This window comes from Pangasianodon hypophthalmus, chromosome 30, assembly GCF_027358585.1.
Source record: "Pangasianodon hypophthalmus isolate fPanHyp1 chromosome 30, fPanHyp1.pri, whole genome shotgun sequence".
Lineage (NCBI taxonomy): Eukaryota > Metazoa > Chordata > Actinopteri > Siluriformes > Pangasiidae > Pangasianodon > Pangasianodon hypophthalmus.
The window spans coordinates 9,310,664-9,332,612 of record NC_069739.1 but is presented as its reverse complement, the minus strand read 5'-3'; the positions used below and the strand labels follow the sequence as shown (position 1 = coordinate 9,332,612).

The window sequence follows — 21,949 nt, the reverse complement described above, 5'->3', positions numbered from 1 at the left end:
TAGCTAACATTTAGGCTAGCTAACTGATGGCAACCTAGCGAACCTACTTTAGCTTACTCACTTTGTAGCAGTACTGAAGGCAGGTGTGTTAGAATAGCACTGGTGCTCTCACCATACCCCTAATGCGCTAGTCATTTACACATAAACTAGCCTACATCTTTCATAGAGCGTGACATGATGGCAGCCAGCAACATTCAGTCAATCTCTGTGCAGAGAGAGAAGCAGGGGAAAGCTATTCGTTCTCATTAGATTAGCTGTGTGTGTGGGAGAAGCAGGCCTTGTATTAGACAGCATTACATTAGAGTGGAGTAGATTAGGTTAGCACATGAGTAATGGGACGCAGTGCTGGTGAAAGTGCTGGAGCAGCGGTCACATCCACTCTGTCCTCACTCCTCATCCTCGCATATATTAATGCTGACACACTGTCTGGGGGTTTCTATTCTTCTCTCTCACACACAAATACACACAGTTACACTTTTGAGTAAAATGGCTATGAGTATAAATCTGAATAATTCAATTTTGCATCTGTGCTATTATCAAAGAAGATAACCTACTAAGGGATATACACTAACCTGTACACCTGTTTTTCAATTATCTAATTATTGCACAATGTACAAAATCATGCAGATACAGATCAAGAGCTAAAGTTGTGTGCATCAAATTATAATCTCTGTGATTTTGAATGGTATGAATGTTGGTGCCGGATGAGCTGGTTTGAGTATTTCAGAAACTGCTGATCTCCTGGGATTTTCACACACAACAGTCTCTAGAGTTCTTACAGAATGGTGCAAAAAGCATTTACATTTATGGCATTTGGCAGACGCCCTTATCCAGAGCGACTTACAGAAGTGCTTTGAAGTCTCTATCAATAAATACATTTTTGGCTCAATTAACCACTCTTTACAAACATGGTGAGCAGAAAAGCATCTCAGGATGCACATAATGTCAAATCTTGATGCAGGTGAGCTAAGAGCAGAAGACCACATCAGGTTCCACTCCTGTCAGCCAAGAACAAGAATCTGAGGATACAGTGGGCACAGGCTCACCAAAACTGGACAGTCAAAGACTGGAAAAACACTGATTTATTTATTTTTTCTCTTATTTCCAGCTGCAGAGTAATGGTGAGCCTCTGCATCATTACTTGGATGATTTGATAATTGCATGATCGTTTAGGTGTACAGGAGTTTCTATTAGTTGTCAGTGAGTGTATTTCGAACATTTTTATTTTGGCATTTGATTGCCGGTGATTGATGATGAATTTGTTTTTAATTAACCAGCGAAATTTTAAATTGTGGAGCATATTAGGCAAACTTTAATAGCTTGTTAAACATTTCCAATTGTGTTAACATATTGTGCACACTTTTTTTTCCTTCTTAAAAGGAAAATGGCTAAACAGGCTGAGTTAAAACAGATTGTGTTTAAAAGGAGATTTTATAAACACATTTGTGTTCAGTGAAGGATAAAACACTTTGCAAATATACAGTATCTCGAGCTGTTTGGAAGGGTTGCTGAAAGAAGCCTTTGCTGAGACTTCACCATTGGCACTAGAAATGTTGTTATAGTAAGCGAATTTTTTTTTCATGAACACCACCAAGTTTGGTAGGAAATGGAATGAATACAAGGAAGCTCCATATCTACTATTATACTGATGCATTTGCCGCTAGTGGCTCTTTGTAATTATTTTAAAGATTAATAGTGTCATGCATTGGATGTTTTAGCCCAAAGCTTTCAACATCATGATTCCAAAAAAACAGGCCTTTTAGTGAAGTTGTGTAAATGTTTGGGTAAGCTAAACTGAAATAAATTTCCTACCGGATTTACAAAAGTTTTGGAAAGATTTTCTTCATACTCTCGTCTATATGTTGATCATGCGTAAAGTGCAAAGCACGTTCCCGACACGGCTCATTTGCATTTAGTGACGCCCTCAAAACTCCAAAAAAGGTCAAATGTAAGACAGCTGGGAGCACGAAATGAACGATCAGGGTGAAGGCTGAATTCTCAATTTTGACTCACTTCTGTGCCAGTAAAAATATTTATTATTATTAATAATAATAATAATAATAATAATAATGATAATAATAATAATAATAATAATGATAATAATATGCAAGTGCTAAATCTTTCGTCAGCTGAGGTGTTTGTTTATAGCTTACGGCTCTGCGCAGTAAGCTATAAACAAACCGGACCAGCCTTAGTTTATATGGCACCATATCTTTTAACTGATTGATTTGTTTAATTTCTCTTAATTTATGAATTTGTGTTGGCTCGCTTTATTTTTTAATATTCTTTAATTAATGCCAATAATATAAAATGACTAGTTTTCACAAAATGACCTCGATGATGTTCTTAGTCCCTGGCCTAGTGAACTAGCATGAGGATGTGTTTTTGATTGAGACTCCAAAGCACTTCAATAAGTCGCTCTAGATAAGGGCATCTGCTAAATGTTGTAAACGTAATAAAAATAAGCAATTTAACCTCGACAGTATATTACACATATAAAGGTGCAAATGATATGATTTAAACACAAGCATTTACACGAGGAATTCAGCTTGATATCCAGCTTGATCAGTCAGGCCCATTGTAGAATGTAGAAACACAAAATCATTTTTATCAAAGGCCATTACGTGTCTCCACATGTGCAAAACCGAAGAATAAAAAAGGATTTTAAAATGCTCCTCATGAAGAAGTGGACCAAGATCTCACTAGAAGTGTCTCCAACTGTTATTCTTTCCAGGGCATGCATCACCAAATATTAATTATGGGGTACCAATAATTTTGAGAGAAAAGATTGCACAACCTTTTATATGGACCATCTTTAATTTGACTATGTTTCAAACTACCCACTTATATTTTTCTAAAGTCTGTATTCTGTGTGTTTGTGTGCATGTGCATGGCAGTAGGAGCCCTAAAGCTTAATTGCCTTTGTATTTCCTGGTGTAAACCCTGAATGATAGATCACGCTGATTTTACTTATTTTTCGCTAGAATGAGTATCTACTGACTGTTACATTGATGAAACTGACAACAGGGCATTTTGTGTGTGTGTGTGTCTATGTTTTATTGTCCCTGTTACTCTTGAATTGCTAGAATTGCTCATACACACACACACACACACACACCAGTCTATTCTTTCACCTCAATTATGTATTGTTTAGGGCATCATCAAGGTGGGAACAAAAGCAATTCTTTTTCCTCAAGAATTGTTCAACCCTTATCCGTCCTCACACACACCCCAAGTGTGTCACACATACATATATTCCAAGAATCACATGATCAACTCGCCCCCAGCCTGAAATCAGCCATTAACACTTAGCAAGTCTGTGCCCCTGCCATCGTGCACCAGTTACACTGCATGACTAACAGCCCCGGCCCACTCCCCACCCACAGTTACCATGGCGATTTCACCTCTAATTCAGTTGGATTACATTTAAGGGTCGTATCAACATCTGAGCCTATTACAGTCTAATCGAAACTCTATATCTACATTTCAGTGTGGATTCATGATCAGACTCACGAACCATATTCTTGCCTAGAATCACCAAATATAGTTACATTATTTTAATACAAACCAGTAATTTTTGCACAAAGTCTTTCATAAAGAAAACAAAAGCAGGCAGATTTTCTATTTTATTTTCTATTTTTTAATTTTGAAATGTTTGCAGATGGCAATGGAGATGATCAGCAATATTTTACAAATATTCAGATAAGGATTTGTATAACTTCATATAATTAGATGATATTACATGATTCTGGTAATGTTTTACATTAATGTTCCCTTTAGTACCATTATTTACTGCATTAGTGAAAAAAAAAACAGCCATCCATCCATCCATCCATTCTCTGTACCGCTTATCCTACACAGGGTCGCAGGGAAACCTGGAGCCTATCCCAGGGGACTCGGGGCACAAGGCAGGGGTCACTCTGGACGGGGTGCCAACCCATTGCAGGGCACAATCACACACACTCACACACCCATTCACACACAAAAAACAACCTTCAACATTAATTTATGATGAGTAATGCTAGTCACAGTAAAGTGTCATGTACTAACTGATGCTTGTTTAAATGTTGACTAAATGCACCTGTTTTGACTAATGTTTATTCAATCCATGACTGAAAAATACAGTCCAAATAAATTTGCAAAAAATGAAACTACAGGAAGTTGATAGAAAGAAATGTTGATAATGTACTGAAATCGGGTCTTAGGTTGTAAAATATTTAGATTAAATATTTGGATTGAACGTAAAAATACAATTAATACAACCTTTAGCTACTTTGTTAACGTGTTGTTTTCTTATTTTAACTAATGCAGTTAGTAATGTCTGTTAGACATTTGAGCACATTAGAAGAGCAGTTTCTTGTAGTTTCACATGGCTGTAGTTGTATTTGGCTGTTGCTAACTGTGGAGATTAGCTTAGATATGTGATTAGAAATTGTCCAGTAGTAATCAGTTGTTTGGATATTCTGTTTGTTCACTGAAAACATTCAAAACATTGCATTATTCTCACACTAGCAAGTGGCCAGGCGCTCTTTATGTGTAGAGACTATTATTGCTGTTGCTTGTTGGCTCTGTCTAGCATTATTTTATTTAGCTCCATGAGAAACGGTAGCAACGAAAATGCATAGCCTACGCCCCACTTCATGAGTTACATACACCCCTTTTGTTTAAAGTGTATTTAAGTTTGATTTACATGTTGCATGCTAGGCTTTGTACTAGCTCTGTTTATTGCATCTGTACTGCAGATTAGCAAACAGAGACACCCGTGATGCCTGCTACTTCCTTCCAAGCTTTATTTTTCTTCAAAATGTCTCTATACACATTTAATAAGAGATTGTGTATGACAGGATAAGATGAAATCACGGGTTGTAAGTTTCTTCATTTCCACACGCACCATAGGATTGATCTGAGGAATCTTTTGGATTTGTCGCTTTACAGCCTCATACCTAATTTGCATAGAATTGAGGAAATCTCAGTTCAGACAGCGCTGTCGCTTTAATGTTTGCTGGTGGTGCTGTAGTCGTGGCTCTGTGTCAGACACGTACATAGAAAATAAATGGTAGAGTGAAGTTTGGATTTTTTTTTTGTTTGTGTGTGTGTGTGTGTGTGTGTGTGTGCATGAGAGAATCAACACAAGTGAGTTTTTCCCACTGATTTTTTTCCCCCTAATTTAGTCTTGGCCATTTCCCACGCACCAGCCAGCTCTCCCCTATAATACAACAGCTACCAATTCAGGAGGGAGAAGGCTAGCATGTGCTTCCTCTGAGACACATGAAGCCATCTAACTGCATCTTTTTCGGACTGCTGCTCATGTTGAGGCATAACACACTCGGAGGAGAGCACTATCTCTGGACAATAGGGCGAACGTTTTTCTGTTGGCGTCACTTGATCAACACTATTGCTGATTCAGTACAGTCCCAGTATAGATGTTTTAGGTGTGTGTGTGTGTGTGTGTGTGTGTGTGTGTGTGTGGTGCTGAGAGCCTGGAAACAGCCACCTGTAGAGGAGAATCATTTTCATTTTATTTTCATTTCATTTTTATTTAACTCCAATGTGACTACACTCCTGTATTGAAGCTGTCTCTGTTATTGTAGCATAGGGTTGGTATGAAAAGATCTCTACAGCACAAATGAACTACCCTAATATTCTTTTTCCTCTCTACTGTCTGGCTCTCTTGCGATTCCATGTAGCGCTGTGTTCTCTTCTGCTTCTGTACATCTGATCTCTCCCTGTGTCTTCTTCTCTGTGTTCTCTCTCTGAGTCTGAACAGCTTGAGGTGCCTTATCTAACTTTTCTGCAGGGTTTTATGGGTAGCCCCCATGAGCCCCTTCCTTTCATGCCTGAGGTAAGACCGTAAACAAACAGCTTGGACACAAGGAACAACAGATTCTGCAAGCCTGCTGCCCAACTCCCACTAAAATCCTAATCCCTGAACCCATTAACCTGCACTATAGCAACCACCCACTGCAACATGCGCTTCTTCACTCATTCTGTCCAGTTAGGAATATCTCAGGCATATCTTATTTGTAGGGGTGTAACGATACACAAAATTCGAATATGGTGATGTCATGACACGATACATTTTTGATACAGTTCTCTTTTCAATTGATTAAAACATTCAACATTATAAATGGGCAATAATTAAAATGAAATAATGGCACAGTGTTTGCGTGATCTATTGAAACTCCGAGTAGTAAATAACGAAACAAAAGCTGTGCATTCAAATGTAAGAAAATTAAACATGGCTAGCTTTCATTGGTGCGACTCGGGTTGTCTTGCCTTAGCTAGCTGTGCTGTCAGAGTCACGTAGCTCTCTGTAGCCCTAGACATGTTTTTGAATCCTGCGTTCTTCACTACTAACTTCCCAATCGCTGCGCCGATCATTTTATAGCCCGGAATGAATCAGTGAGGAAAGACATCCTGAATGTAGTGTGTTTGTGTGTATTCGCACTGGTGTATACATGTATTTGATGGATTTGGCACACGGCAACATTTCAGCCCACCACTCACTGGCCTTCAGCGCCATAACTTACCAGGAAGCTGAAGTCCTCCCATACACCAGACCTTAAAGATTTGAAGGAGTCTTCCAGTTCCTGCTTGCTGAAGAATGTAACCATTGCTAGCTAATATGCTAGTACATTGTTATGCTAGTGTATTGGCTTGGGAAAACCGCTTGTTTAAGAGAAATGTGTTTTTTGTATAAACCTCTGTAGCCTCTTTTGATTCAAGACAAAGAGGCAGTTACCTATTTCAAAGGCAGGAGCTGTATTATAAGACAAATAACCTACTCTGTTACGCAGCGTGTCAAATGTATTGAATCAAGAGTCTCGTATCGCATGAAACGATACACTGTATTGTAACACCCCTACAAATTTGTTATCTATCCAGATGTAGCAAAGGCTATGCAACTAAGTGCTATTTCATGTTAGTGCTGTTGTGTAGTGTATTGTAACTCAAAACCCAGAGAAGTATAATAGTCAAAATGTTATGCTCTTTTCTTCTGAATTTTGCAGACGTGATGTGAGCCAGTAAATTTGGCAAGGACTGCATTAGCCCGGGCCAAATGGGAATGGCTGGTTAAAAAAAAAAAAAAAAAAAAAGTGAGCATGGGTTTATTTGGAAGAAGACGTGCCTGTGAAGTGAAGTGATTCTAAATGGGTTGGCTCATAATACTGGTATAATGGTGTCACAACCCAATATTTAATGAGGTGTTTGCATGTGCTTACTGTAACTGTTTTGATTTTAAAGAGACTCCTAAAAGAGGAAGCTGAAATATGTTTCACATGCATAATTATGTGTCAAGTGTAATGCTGATTTAAGGCAGTGAGTCATATAGCAAAACTGTTTTTGCTCTATGAGGTATTTGCATTGATAACATCCTGCAGTTTGTTCTTTTAGATAAAAAATTTGCATATTCATTAAGGCAAAGAAGCAAAACAGGCAAGACTTCCTATTTTGCTCATCTTAGAGGTTATTAAACATCTTGCAGGTTTAGGTGTATTTCCACACACGCAAGTGTGACCTTTCACACTTTCTGTTAATGAAAATCTCAGACTTTGTAACAAACATCAAATGTATATAGTGTGTCTGTCGTAGCCATGTAGTGCACTTCAGTGGAAAGCATTTGGGATTCAGTCAAAGGAACATTATTGTTGTATGACAATAAACACAAAATAACTTAGTCTTACTACATTCCTATTGCATATGATCCCGAAACACTGTATTCCACTTTATCAGTGTACTGTAGATGTAAAGAAAAAAATGCACTTGTTGTAACTGTGAATTTGGCTAGGTTCATACAGCAGGCAAAAGTGGCCCAAATCCGATTTCCTGACCAAATCTGATTTTTTTTTAGGCTGTTCACACTGTTTTCAGTGTGGCCTATATCTGACATAAGTCTGAACAGATCACGCTCCTAAACCGACCTGCATATGCAAAGGAACAGTCATGTGATGCGTTCAAGCTCGCTGTAAAAAGGGCATGTTATTCGGCCACTTCTTTGGTTCGCGTTTTTGGTGTACTTAAATTTTGCTTTTAAACTTTAAACTTTTCTTTGGCACTGCAGCCAGGTTCTCCTATGGCCACGTTCGGCCACTTCTTTTGAGATTTCTCCTTAAACACGGAGCGGTTGCGATATATGCCTTCTAATTTTGCTTGTAGACCAGCATGACCCCAAATGTTTATGAGGTCTGTTACCTAACTATCACAACACTGAAATCCTCCTTCACTGTTATCCCCCATCTTTCCTTCCTGGTAGTGCAAAATTATGACAAATCCCAATTTGGATTGACATAAAAGTCGCATGAATTCTGATCTGGCTGTTCAGACAGAGGTCACACTGCCACGTACTGGGCCACATATGAAAGTGGCCCAAATAGGAATTCAGTGTGTTTTTTGCTGTTCACACAGCCATTGAAGTAACAAATCTGGGTCACATTTGAAGAAAAAGATCAGATTTGGGCCACTTTTGCTGCTGTATGAATGTAGCCTTTGTGATTGAAGACAACTACCATATAGTCATAACGCAAGTCAATTCTGCACGTATTTGACTGTTTTCATGGCTTTGATATCAATCTATATTAACTTTCTAGTGCTTTTAATGCTAAATAGTCTTTTAAGCTAGATAAGCTAAATATACTAATGTTAATACACAGTAGAATAAATAATCAACTAAAAAATAAACATAATTTGTGAAGCTTTGATATTTTACATAATTCATCTCAGACATGGACTGAGGTGTTACCGTGACAGTGGAGATGATGGAGAACTTAAACACATCTGTGGTAGCTGTAGCAGCAGACATAGGGTTCTGAAGTTAGATTCGTGTCATTAGAAATCTTAACTGGAATGAAAGTGTTAATGCTACTTACATGTCAGTCAGCATTATTGATGTTACATAACAGAACACAGCAGAGAACAGGTTACACGATAAGAAGGAGTGAAAACATTGATCTACTGTAGGCTACTGTCTAAAGTTTAATGACTGGGAGTTATATCACATAACAACAGCATCTCGGCCACACAGCTAGATCAATAAACAATTCAGTACTAGCGAGTAATTCCTGGGTATCTTAATCTTTTAAATTTTATCGCAGGACAAGATAAATATTCTTCACTAATGTTCCTGCATGCTGTCTATTCCCTATTAGTTACCCTAAAGTTACTGAATGTTTCAAAGTAGCTAATGAATAGTATGCTTTAAAATAAATAACTGAAAAAATAAGACCTCCACATCTTCCAAAGAAAAATATGGAAGTATGTGTATGAATGTGTGGATCCATCAAAATGCGGATCTGTGTGTGTGTGTGTGTGTGTGTGTGTTTAAACAATCTGCTTAACTTTTGTTTCATTTATATTCCCTTGATAACATACGTGCGATGGACAGAAAGTGCATCAACAGACACACCAAACATATTACATCATTTGTGATCCTTCATACAAATAGAAGAAATGAGGAACACGGTGCATTAGCACTTAACAACGAGCACAAGTGTGTTCGAGAGTGTCACTATAATTCATCACTCATCTCTGGCGCAGTGCTCTTCCCTCCAAACTGTTATGTGCATGCCACATTACTAATGTACTAAAATACCAGCTAATATACACTTAAACACATTTTGTAAATGTGCAGAAATATTGCAGCATGTGGCCTTTCAACTACTCCAAATCAATATAATTACATGAATGAGCCCTTATTAAAATAATCAACCAAAAAAATTCTGCTAGATGGTGGATTAGTCAAATGCCTGTTCACAGTTGTTTTAATTTTATTCCATGCATGCAACATACTCTCACCAAGCAGTTTATTAGGAACCTGTCCGCCTGTGTCTCATGCGGTTATCCAATCAGCCAATCATGTGGCAGCAGTGCAATTAAGAAAATCAACACACAATGCAGATACAGGTCATGAGCTTCAGTTAATGTTCACATCAAACATCAGCATGGAGAGAAAATGTGATCTCGGTGACATTAACCATGGCATGATCGTTGGTTGTTGGTGCCAGATGGGCTGGTTTGAGTATTTCCAAAAATAATGATGTCTTTGGATTTACACACACAGGGTTTACACAGAATGGTGTGAAAAAGAAAAAACCTATAGTGAGCAGCAGTTCTGCAGTGATGAGAGAGGTCAGAGGAGAATGGCCAGACTGGTTCAAGCTGAGAGTAAGACTACGGTAACTCAAATAGCCACTCTTTACAGCCATGGTAAGCAGAAAAGCAATTCAGAGCACAAATCATGCCGAATCTTGAGGCACAAGTGGAACCTGGTGTGGCATCCATCTGAAGGTTTGACTTGTTGTGATCTGAGATGCTTATCTGCTCACCGTAGCAGTATAGTGGCTATTTTAATTACTGTAGACTTCCTGTCAGCTCAAAACAGTCTGCCCATTCTCCTCCGACCTTTCTCATCAACGAAGCATTTTCCACCCACAGAACTGCTGCTTACTGGATGTTTTTTTTTGGTTTTTCTAACAGTTTTGTGTAAACTATAGAGACTGTTGTGTGTGAAACTCTCAAGAGATCAGCAGTTTCTGAAATATTCAAACCACCTGGCACCAGCAACCATGCCACAGTCGGAGTCACTGCGACACACACACACACACCCACCCCCCCACCATTCTGATGTTTGATTTGAACATTAACTGAAACTCTTGACCTGTATCAGCATGATTAGATGCAGATGCTGCCACATGAATGAGCAGCTATACATTTGTGCATTCGTGTCATCTGTATCATAATCACATACACGCATGCATTCACTTTTCATTATTACTGTATTCTGTAAACTACTTTGCATTTGTGTTGTGTTAAACATTTCTGCTATTCTTTCTTACTTTATGTTCAATCTCTGGAGTTGCAAATTATTTTTTGTTTCACCCAAAAATGTAAAATTTTAAATCTATCCATTTTTTTCATTGTTTATGTTGTGGAGTACTATCACTCATCTTTTATCTGTTTTTTCTTTTTCTATAATGTTCACGCTAGACATTTTGTACACATGTTTAAGCATGATGCTTTTATAAACAGTGTTTTAGTGTTTATTTTGTGCTTGGTCCCATGGCACACTGTTAAACATTACAATTATGCATGTGGTTCTTTTCTTTTTAATTTGTTCTTGTAGTTACAGGATCCTCGCTTGTATGATCAGGTCTATAAGTATTTAGACCTCCCAGGGCAGGTATGTGAATTAGAGAACGTACAATAAATGTGTAGACTTTTATAACTAGCCAGTAAGGCATTTCATTACAGGGAACAAAGGAATCTATGGCTGTTTTCTCCACTTTACATAGGATTCAATCCATATTTTCAGGTAAATTAATTACCAGATTAGGGTGATATATTTGAAGTCTTTTTTCTGCACGAGAAACTGAGACTGCTGCTATGCATAAAGCATTGTGTCAGGCATTACATCAGTGATTTTAATAGGTCTTTATAATGGATTGTAAGTGCCAAAAATCATCCCGAGTGAATTATAATAATTTAAGCAGTCAGGATATGACCATTTAACAGTGAAGAGAGGGGAAAAAAACTGTTTTCTTCCTGAATGTCCTAAACAGACTCATAGAAGCCATATAGATTTATTTGTTTCCTGTGTGTTCCTCTGTGTGTCATTATTAAGCTGTGGCATATTCTGCAGTGTGTGAGTGTGTGTTTTTCTGCGGTGATGGCTGCACAACTGACATTGCTTTATCTCCTAATGTATGAGGGACTTTGCTCTTACTTTGCATGTGTGTGCATCAATCTTTCAGTATTCTGAATTTGAGCTGAAAGGACAGTATCAGAACACTGAGTAACAAATGTGTGTGTATGTGTGTGTGTGTATGCATATATACGTACAAATGCACGAGAAGAAATGTAATTTTAGTTATACACAATTTGATGTGTGTGTGTGTTTGCATAAATTTTACACATCCACTAGAGGAAGTGTATTTTAATTATACACAAATTGGCGTGAAAGGTTAGGAGTGCAGAAGTGTAGATTTACTTTGACATTGCACATGCAGATAAACTGTGGATATGAATGTCCCATTCTTTCTTCTTTCTTTAGCTAGATGCGCTTTTTTTGTTCCCTTTGAATTCTCCTTTTTTTGCTCTCTACATTTAAGACTAAGACTAAATGCCCAACCCCACCCCACCCCAACCCCCTCATTTGCAGGATTATATGTCTTTTTGTCCATTTTGTGATAATAAAATTCACACTCTGTGTCTCTTCACCCAGCTAAAGAACATCGATCGTCCTGCAGAACCAGAGAAGGTACCACGAGCTCCTCATGATCGCAAAAAGGAGTGGCAGAAACTGGCTTTGGGGGCAGAGCTGGCAGAAGATGACACTGACGATAAACACAAAGACACTAGCAATGGCTTGGCACCCTACCATGACCCCAGGTGTGTGTGTGAGTGTGTGTGTGTGTGTGTGTGTGTGTGTGTGTGTGTGTGTGAGAGAGAGAGAGAGAGAGACAGAGAGTATTTGTGTATTCGTATATGATACAAGTGTTTTGTGTGTGTGAACTTGAATACTTTAATAAAATGAGCAACTGGTAACCCTGCTTTTTTTCACCAATTTCAGGCAAATGTATATGGATCATTTGGATGGTTCGTTCTCTCTGGCTGCTTTGCCATATTCTCAGATGAGCGAGCTGCTCAACCGCACAGGAGAGCGCATGTATGGCCGACCTCACGAGCCTCCACCCCCTCCACCTTCACACCCTGCAGACATCAAGCCTGCCTCCGCCATCAGGTACACACACACATCAGACACACACATCACGAAATAAACAAGTCTTATCTCAGCTATATATAAGAGCAAACACACACACACACACACACACACACTCACTCCCTCACACCTTAGACTTTTCTGTCACATTTCCAGCTGATACCTTCCACAAGTATTTATATATACAATATTCAATGACACTGTCTTTTCTTCCCAAACAATTTCCCCACCTATTGGAAATCACCTATCTTAGCATTTCAGTCATGTGATATTTCTGTTTTGGGACCGAATTTCTGGCTTCACTGCACAACAAGAATGTAACTAGAGGTGAAAGGTGGCTAAAATTACTCACCTTACTTCGGAACAGAAGAAACAGTGCTTTGTCAAAACCAATAAAATAGATTGTGATTCTTATGTACTTTCCCCCAAACTGCTGATTCCACTTAAACTAGCAGAAAACTTACCAAATTAGACTTTTACTTATACTGTCTCCTGGTTTTAACTCTTTTCGCTTTTTTCATTTAACCCAAATGTCCTGTTTCTCTGTGTACAAAAGGAGCCTTTCATGGCCACCATGTTGAGATTTACAAATGTTTCTGTTGACAGAAATCTTTTCGAAGGACTGGAAGGCTAGGGTTCTTCTCCAGTAATTACACAGTACTAATGTATACTAGCTGCACTGTAGAGACGGATCAACTAGCTAGCATAGGTGTGCAAAATATTAAACTTGCTGACATGCTAACATGGCATCATAGGTATATGCAGTGGTCGATGCATATACACTATATAGCCAAAAGTTTACAGACACCTGACCATCACACCCATATGTCTTTCTTCCCCAAACTGGTGCCACAAATTCGGAAGCACACAATTGTATAGATGGAAGTACATGATTGTATAGAATGCCTTTGTAGGCTATAACATTACAATTTCCCTTCACTGGAACTAAGGGGCACAAACCTGTTCCAGCATGACAGTGTCCCTGTGCACATTGTCATTATCACAAGAAGACATGTTTTGCCAAGGTTGGAGTGGTAGAACTCGAGTGGCCTGTAAAGAGCCCTGACCTCTGAACACATTTGGGATGAACTGGAATGGTGACTGCCCCACAGGCCTCCTCCCAACATCAGTACCTGGCCTCACTAATGTTCTTGTGGCTCAATGGGCAAATCCCCACAGCCACGCTCCAAAATGTAGTGGAAAGCCTTCCCAGAGGAGTGGAGGATAACAGCAAATTGGTACTAAATCTCGAATGGGATGTTCAACAACCACATGCTGTATGAATATTATGGTCAGGTGTCTGCAAACTTTTGGCCATATGGTGTAAGTAAAAATATCCTGGGTTCAAAATGAGTGCAATGTAAATGGTTTGGTTGTGCAAAAAAAAAAAAAAAAGAGAGAGAGAGCCACTTGAACGTTTTTGAAGATGGGACAAATGTTGGCAGTGTTGGAGTGATTTGGAGAAGAAGAAGCTGTTAGAGAGTCCGTAGTAATGGCTTAGATGCTATGGTTTTTAGACAGCAGGGGGGTGAAAAGTGTCCATGAGAATACTGGTGGCTTTGCAGATGCAGCATTTATTGTAAATGCCCTCAATGGAGGGAAGAGAGACCATGGTGATGTTCTCAGCTATTTTCACTACCCACAGCAGGATCTTGTGGGCTGAGACTCTGCAATTGCCAAACCAAACAGCAATCCTGCTGCTTAGAATGCTCTCTGAGGTCTCTTGGGAAAAAAAGGAGGAGTGGGAGGCTTGCTCTTCTCAGTCCCCGCAGGAAACAGAGATTTTTACCTAGAGAGGAGATTCAGCTGAGGTCATCTCACTGTGCACAGCACGAACATCTTGACTCTTGACTTTCTCCGTGGTGGATTACTGCATGGTGTGCACAGCTTTCTCAAATATCTCAGTATCCTCTGATGTCAGGCATACACACCTGGGGGTTTTATGGGGGTTAAACACAATACAATACAAAGTCTTGATTGTTTAAATACAGAAGTTGTTTGAATGCAATTTTTCTTTGCTCAAGAATGTACAGTATGAACAGATGTTATATAGATAGATAAATATAGCTTTTACTGTAACTAAAGTGCATACGTGACATAGGGACAGAAGCCTGAGTCAACAACATGCTGATTTTATACAAAATAGAAGTTTTGTGTGAACTAAAACAACCAAGTTAATAATTAGTTATTAGGTTTGAGCTTAAGCTTAGTTGTATGTTTGGGTTTAGGTGTAGACATGGTAGTGTTTGGCTATTGTAATGTACATGTAAGGCACACAACACAATTACAGGAAAATAATCAAGGACAGGGTGGTGTGATGCGAAGTGCAAGAACTGTTACCACCTCGAAGTTGATTATTTTCCTATAACAGCATGTCTTAGAGTGTTTTATTCCTTGTATACCATAGCAAAATGCCAACATTTACAATTTTTTTTTAATTTATTGATGAATCACACGTCGTACTTTTTATCTGTTTATAGTTACATTTACTGTTGTGGAATGTCCGCAAGACAAGTTAGTTCCTGTTATCACTTGCATTATAACAGCTATAAGTTAATTTCTGTAACTTGAAGTCAATAAGACAAAAAACATTTGTGTTTTTCTTCTATCCTGAAGAACCGTGGCAAAAAAATAACTGTTACAAAGTACTGACACTAGACACTCCTTCCATAAATGTTAAATGAACATTTCCTTACACAAAGTTTCACCACTGGCTTGTGTGAGAAAATGATTTTATTGTCTGTAAAAACACTCAAAAATACATCAAAAGCTCAGTTTTATTCTCCACAATGAAACAGGAGATTAAGCAGTCAGTATATATGGAATGAGCTGCACAGGTGTGTTTCGATCTCTCTGATATTAACAGACATCACCTGGAAGCTCCGCCCCTCCCCACCCTCCCCCATCTTACATGCTCAAGACTGAACTTGCGCAGACTCCCTCGCTTTCTATTAAGATAAATGGAGAGCGAGTTCATTAATGTGAAATAAAATCTATCACTATATGTGCAGTATGAGCTAACATTAGACAAATATATAATTTATCATCAGTTAACTGTTATATTACACTTATATTTATGTTGTATTGATTAGGGAGGTCACCAGAAAAATTTAGCCCAAAATGGTTAAAAAAAAAAAAAAAGCATTAAATAGATTAAACAGGCCTACAACGAAGTGTCAGATCTAAATCTGATTAAATACGCTGTTTTGTGTAAAGCTCCAAAGAGCACCGGTCAAAAAAAAAAAAAAAGACTGCAGACTCATTTAGACAGCAGTTGAATATGAGAAAATGTCAGCCATGAGGACATTAGACAACCGATTTGTAACCAGTTATTTGCTATTTACTGTGCATTACTGCCAAAACATTTAAAAATCCACCATCCAGCTGAGTTTTTGCGATTGGTGCCCTGCTAGCAAGCAGTTCCCCACTGCACAGTTGATGATTTTACACCCTCCCCTTTTCTCCTTAAACCTGAAGTGGTGGAAATTGCTTGTTTTCCTGTCTCTTTTAAGGCTACCTGTTCTGGATGATTGAAATTGTTTATCACGATTTTGTTTAAAATAGGAAGTTGCAAAAAGGGAAAAATCAGTATCGCACAAGCCTACATCGCCATATCAACAATTATATATTTTTCTTGTTAAATACCAAATTTTTAAAACGTTTATTTTTAGACATAGATGGTGTGGAACGTCTGGCATACAAGTACCTGTGAATTAGTTGTTACTATAGTAAAGATAATGTATTAGAACAAGCGCTTTAAAAAAGTGCTTTTAAATATAGCCAGAACTACTGTCAGAGCTGCTGTTATGGAAGATGAATCAATAAATTTTGAACAAACAGATTTGAGAATTGAACCGTGCTGTAGTAGAAAAACCCTAATAATGATCAAAACACAGAAGTATTTATTTTTAAAGATGGCAGTTTGTCTATGCACTGTAACTCAGCTGCACCTTTCTCTTCACACATTTTTCTATCTTGGCTTTGTAGCAAGGTGTGACCCAGTTTAAAACATGATTTATACCTTCAACTCTCCTCCCTCTTGCAGTCTTGCTCTCTTTCTCGTTGTCTCACTGGGTGTGTTTTTCTTTTATTTAAGACAATAAAATGAGAACAAAACTCTCAGAGCAATACAAGCTGAGACATTGGGTTTCCTTCATCTCTCACACTGTTTCACCGCTCTCATGGTGATCTGTTTTGCTTTAACACATGGAAACTTCAAGAACACTAAATGTTGTGAAAAAGGAACCACAGCTTGGTGAAAATTCAGTGTTAATCTTCAGATCCTAGCCAGTATGATCATTCTGGATAATATTTCCATGCTCTGACAGATTATCTGATAAATGTCAGTAATGTTGTTTTACAGTTAGTGACTTGTTATTTCATTAGTTGTATTAGTTGTTTGAAATGCTATCAATTGAATATTTTTGGTATTTATGTAAAAAATAATCCAACTGAACATAAAGTAATCAATTGGTTAATCAATCATCAGAATTGTAGTTGTAGCCCTACTTCTCTCTCAAAAGAGCATGACCTTTATTGTTTTTTATTTCTCTTTCAGCTCCAGTTCAGGTTTCTCCGACAGTCGTCCTCAGTCTCCGGCCCGCACTCCTGTCTTCTTGAACCCCAATGCTCCACCCCCTCCTCCTCCCCCACTTCCCCCACCCCCTCCTCCTCTCCCATCCGCCCTATCAGGTTCAAGCATGCGCAGCACACCGCCACCCCCCAATCCCACCATTACCTTCCCAGCAACCCCTTGCTATCCCCCCTCCTCCTGCACCCCTTCAGATTGCCCCTGGTGTATTACACCCCGCCCCTCCTCCTGTGGCTCCACCTCTTCATTCTTCTCCAGCCCGACTACAGCAGGACAAAGTCTTGCTCCCTGGCATGGGAGACGGCTCTGTCTTACCTCCTCCTCCCCCGCCTCCTCCTCTGCCCCACCCAGGGGCCCGAAGCTCCCCCCCTTGTCAGCCTCCAGGTCCGCCCCCTGTGCCTTCATTCCCGGTTTCGTCCCCGCCCACTCACTTGGGTCACGAAGTCAAGAGACATCCATCAAACCTGCCGCCAATCAGCGACGCGCGCAGTGTCCTATTAGAAGCCATTCGTAAAGGTAATAGGAAATTTGGAGCATATTCGTTTAATCTTTTTTTTTTTTTTTTTTTTTTTTGCAAACTCAGTAGATTATTTAGTCTGCTTTTGTAATATTCAAACTGTTCAGGCTTTTTTTCAGGCATATTTAGTGCATTTTAAGCATATTAAGTAGGCTGTTTAGTCTTTTTGGGCATATTTAGTAGATTGTTTATTATTTTTGCATATTCTCAGTAGCTTGATTAGTCTGTTTAGGGAATATGCAAGAGACCATTTAGTCTGTTATGGGCATATTTATAAATTGTGTAGAACTTGTAAGAATGCTTAATAAATAGATTAGTCCCTTTGAGCAAATCTAGAGTGATTTGTTTTTCTCTCAGGTATCCAGCTGAGGAAGGTTGAGGAGCAAAGGGAACAGGAGGCTAAGCATGAGCGTGTGGGCAATGACGTAGCCACTATCTTGTCCCGACGCATTGCTGTGGAGTACAGCGACTCAGAAGATGACTCTGAGTTTGATGAGGTTGACTGGATGGAGTGAGAGAAAAGAAGAAGGGAGAGACAAGCTGAATATTTAGGAGGGAATGATTAAGAAATTACCATTTTAAGAAAAAAAATTGTGTCTGTTTTCTCTCTGTCCTGCTTCCACGGTTCTCCATGTGGTATGTTTCAGGAAACTTTGTGTCTCCAGTTGTCTTTTTCAGGATGTTTGCTCTCATGTTTTTTATACAACATAATTCAACTTATGTTGATGTTCTCAAGGTTTTTTAACACTTCTATTTTACAATTAATAGAAGTAACTCAGATGTTGTAGCTCATTTCAAGGAGGGACCACAAAGATCCGCTGTTTAGTGTTATGTAAAGGGGCGATGCGTCTTTAGCATCTTATTAAATTCTAAGGCAATGCTGCCATCATCTGGTTTATTATTTTTTTAACTTCATTTTATTTTACATGTATAAGGAAGACATTTCACATTTTAAATAGGCCAGTAAATGCCTATGTGAAATGAGGGCATGGTCCATTAAAAAAAATGATCTCATTACAATAATTTTACATATCTCTGAGCAATATGTACTGTCATTGTATGATTTTAATAAGAAAGAAAAAATGTGGTTACGATGCTCGTTTTCTGTAAAGATGTGAAAATTCGTAAAAAAAAAAACCAAACAAAAAAAACAATATAAGGGGTTTAAATGGTGCCGAGAGATTAAGGCAAGATGTTATGTTTTATCAGGTTCTAGCATTCAGAGGGCTCTACATGGTGTGTTTAAATCAATAAGGAGTCAGACCACTACAGTATCAACTGACTGTCTTTTGACAGAAAAGACCTGGCCATACATTTCTCCTTCTCCTGCCTTATGGTTTGTATAGACGTGTTGTTAAGTTGATGAATGTATTGTGCCGTTACTACTTTTTGCCTGCATTTCTAAACATTAGCTGTTTCTATGTTCCAGACAGGAAAATAAAAGAAGAAGAAACAAACAAACAAACAAAAAAAATGAATATAATTTTAAGGTGTACACCTTGTAACTTATGTAACTGTTTAATGTAACAGTTCGCTTGAATTAATAAAAGCTAATGTTATGTTAAATGTTCCATGACAGTCATATGTCTTCAGATGTATGCATGTTTGACATAATAGTGTTTTGTAGAATATGTGTTTATTATTCCTGCTTACATCATGGAGGAATAGCAGTGCTGTCTTCTGTTCACAGTGGAGAGTGTAAATGTTGCACTTTGCCAGATGATGGCGCCACAAAATCAGCCTAATGCTGCAGGTTTTCAGCTGTGTTGTTTTTTAAACTTCTTAGATTCAGTGTGAAATATTTCAGCCAATTATTCGATGAATCCAGCCATGAATCAATAATTTCAGCTAGAAAAATAGTTACTGACAAATGTATCCACTCTGTTACTGTGTTCCATGAGCATAAATGTGTATTGATGTGTATCGATTTAGGACATTAGGATTATTATTGTTACTAGTAGTAGTAGTAGTAGTAGTAGTAGTAGCGATCCAAGCATATAGTGCTGAAACTAGGGGTGTAACGATGCATCACAGTGCAAAAATGTGACTATGTGCATCATGTGAATTTGTAATTCACATTGTGGGAATCAGCATTCTCTTAATTATGCAGCCGGTGCAATTGTACTTTTTGACCACCAGAGGTCCTGGGCATTTTAGCCGACTTTGGAGCTCTATTTCCAATTAAAAAGTTACCTCAGGTGCTGTACAGAGCTCATTATGTTTCAACTGATAATTTTACCTGGATCAGAGACTTTGTTTCAATCAAATTGTTGGGAGAATTTATAAATTTATTTATTTATTTTAAAGATATGGTGAACCTGTAGTACAGTTTCTTCACAATATTAAACGTCTGTTCGTAGCAATTTTTAAAAAAAAATTATTTAGTTTTTTTTATAATAACAAAAAAAGCTCACTGTTTTGCATTGTTTTTGACTGAGAAATAATAAAAAGGAATCTTTTCAGTCATTTTTCCTTATTCAAATCTTGTTCAAAATATTCTAAGAATCGAATTAAATAGAATTGTGTCATGAATCAAATCGTGACTATCGTTACACCCCTAGCTGAAACCCTATTCTCCTCTAAACCAGGTCAGCAGGTAGTACTCCATCTTGGCAATCAGGTAATTGGCCTGAAGCGGACAGCATAGCAATTTAAAATTTTGGCCCATAAAAGATTTTGGCCCATGAGTACTAGAAAATAAATAAATGGTTCTGCAGATTCCTTGGCTTAACAACAACAACAGCAAAAACCTTTAAGAACCCATGAGCTGCAGCCCATTTGAGCTTGCCCTAATGTGCATAATCTATAAATGTTTATTGTACAGATTTTGTTAATCTGTAAATGAACTTCTAATAATGACTTGATTAATAAAAAAAAAACAAAAAAAACATTGACACCATCAACTTAGCTTTCGGCAGGCCTTTGACAGGGTTAATACTAATCTATCATAACAAAACTTGAATTGTGTGTCCATCTAGGCACCATCTGATACCATGCAACGTTACACAAATTGGCCACTGGAGGGCACTACTCATGTTTTCTAAATCAAAAACAGGCATATCTCTTGGAAAATATTGTGTACACTCAAAATTTTTTTTTCTTCTAGAATAGTTGCCCATAAAAAGCTGGCTTTTGGACCATTTAGCCCCTCTCACTCAAATTTAACACAATTAGCATCATACTAATATGCAACCCTACATTTGAGAAGTACTCCTAGGATTACTTTTAATCAATTGAAATTGTGAAAATAAAAGTACAAGAAAGAATCACAAATGGAAAAAAGAAGTATGTACTTCAAATCATATTGATTTTAGTTAATAAATCTAAATTAGCAAGCTTCTCACTATGGAAGGTGAGCAAATATTAACTAACGCAAACTATTGGTTGCTAGTTGCTCTGATGATATAAAATAGCTTACATGCTAATAGCTAGCTGTATTTATTGGCTAAGTAAAGACAAAATGTAGCTAATACCAGATATTTGTTCTGACAGATCAATTCAGTCATGTGTTAAATTCTTGAACAACAAGAGTTTCTATTTCGGGGGATATTTTAGGGAGGTGGGTGGAAACTGGAGAACCCAGAGGAAATCCATGCATCCAAGAGGAGAACATTATATTAGCCTAAGCTCAGGAATTGGGGACCTTGGAGCTGTGAGGCAGCAATGCTATCTGCTGGGCCACCACGCTGTCTCTTGAATAAGTATGTAAATGTAATTAAATAAAGCTCATTTAAAAGGCATATTTTTTGGTAAAAGCATCTTGCACATTTTGGCTCAAAGCATCTGTGTTTATGTGGTGTTCTTCATTTATGCATGTTCCTTTCATTGTTTCTTTGTTTTTTTTTTTTTTAATCTTTCCAGTGTATTGGTCTGTGGAGTAGATCATACGTTTGTTTGTAAGCTGGTTCTAGTTGCATGTGTATCCATTGTAGCTGGGATTAAGGATCTGCACCTGCGACAGAAGAGCCAGGGGCTCACATACTTGATGAGTGTTTCAGCAGCAGAAGGAGCAGCACTGCTGCCAGTGTCCACACTCTTTAACTAATGGATACTTGAAAAAGAGCCTTAACTTCTAGTGTCTTCCAAGAGGCTAAGCCTCTGTGTGTACAGTTTGGGCCAAAAGTTT

At 38.2% G+C, this 21,949-nt stretch overlaps 1 protein-coding gene across 1 annotated transcript in view; it reads left to right on the top strand.

The window, feature by feature from the left end:
* The window catches only part of wasf1 (WASP family member 1), a 78,956-nt gene extending 57,388 nt beyond the window's left edge, over positions 1–21,568 (top strand). Inside the window, 5 exon segments of the mRNA XM_026917833.3 lie at positions 12,218–12,384; positions 12,566–12,736; positions 17,274–17,433; positions 17,435–17,822; positions 18,181–21,568. Of these exon segments, the coding sequence (XP_026773634.1) occupies positions 12,218–12,384; positions 12,566–12,736; positions 17,274–17,433; positions 17,435–17,822; positions 18,181–18,338 (1,044 nt within the window). The 3' untranslated portion in view covers positions 18,339–21,568.
* Positions 21,569–21,949: the final 381 nt, after the last annotated feature.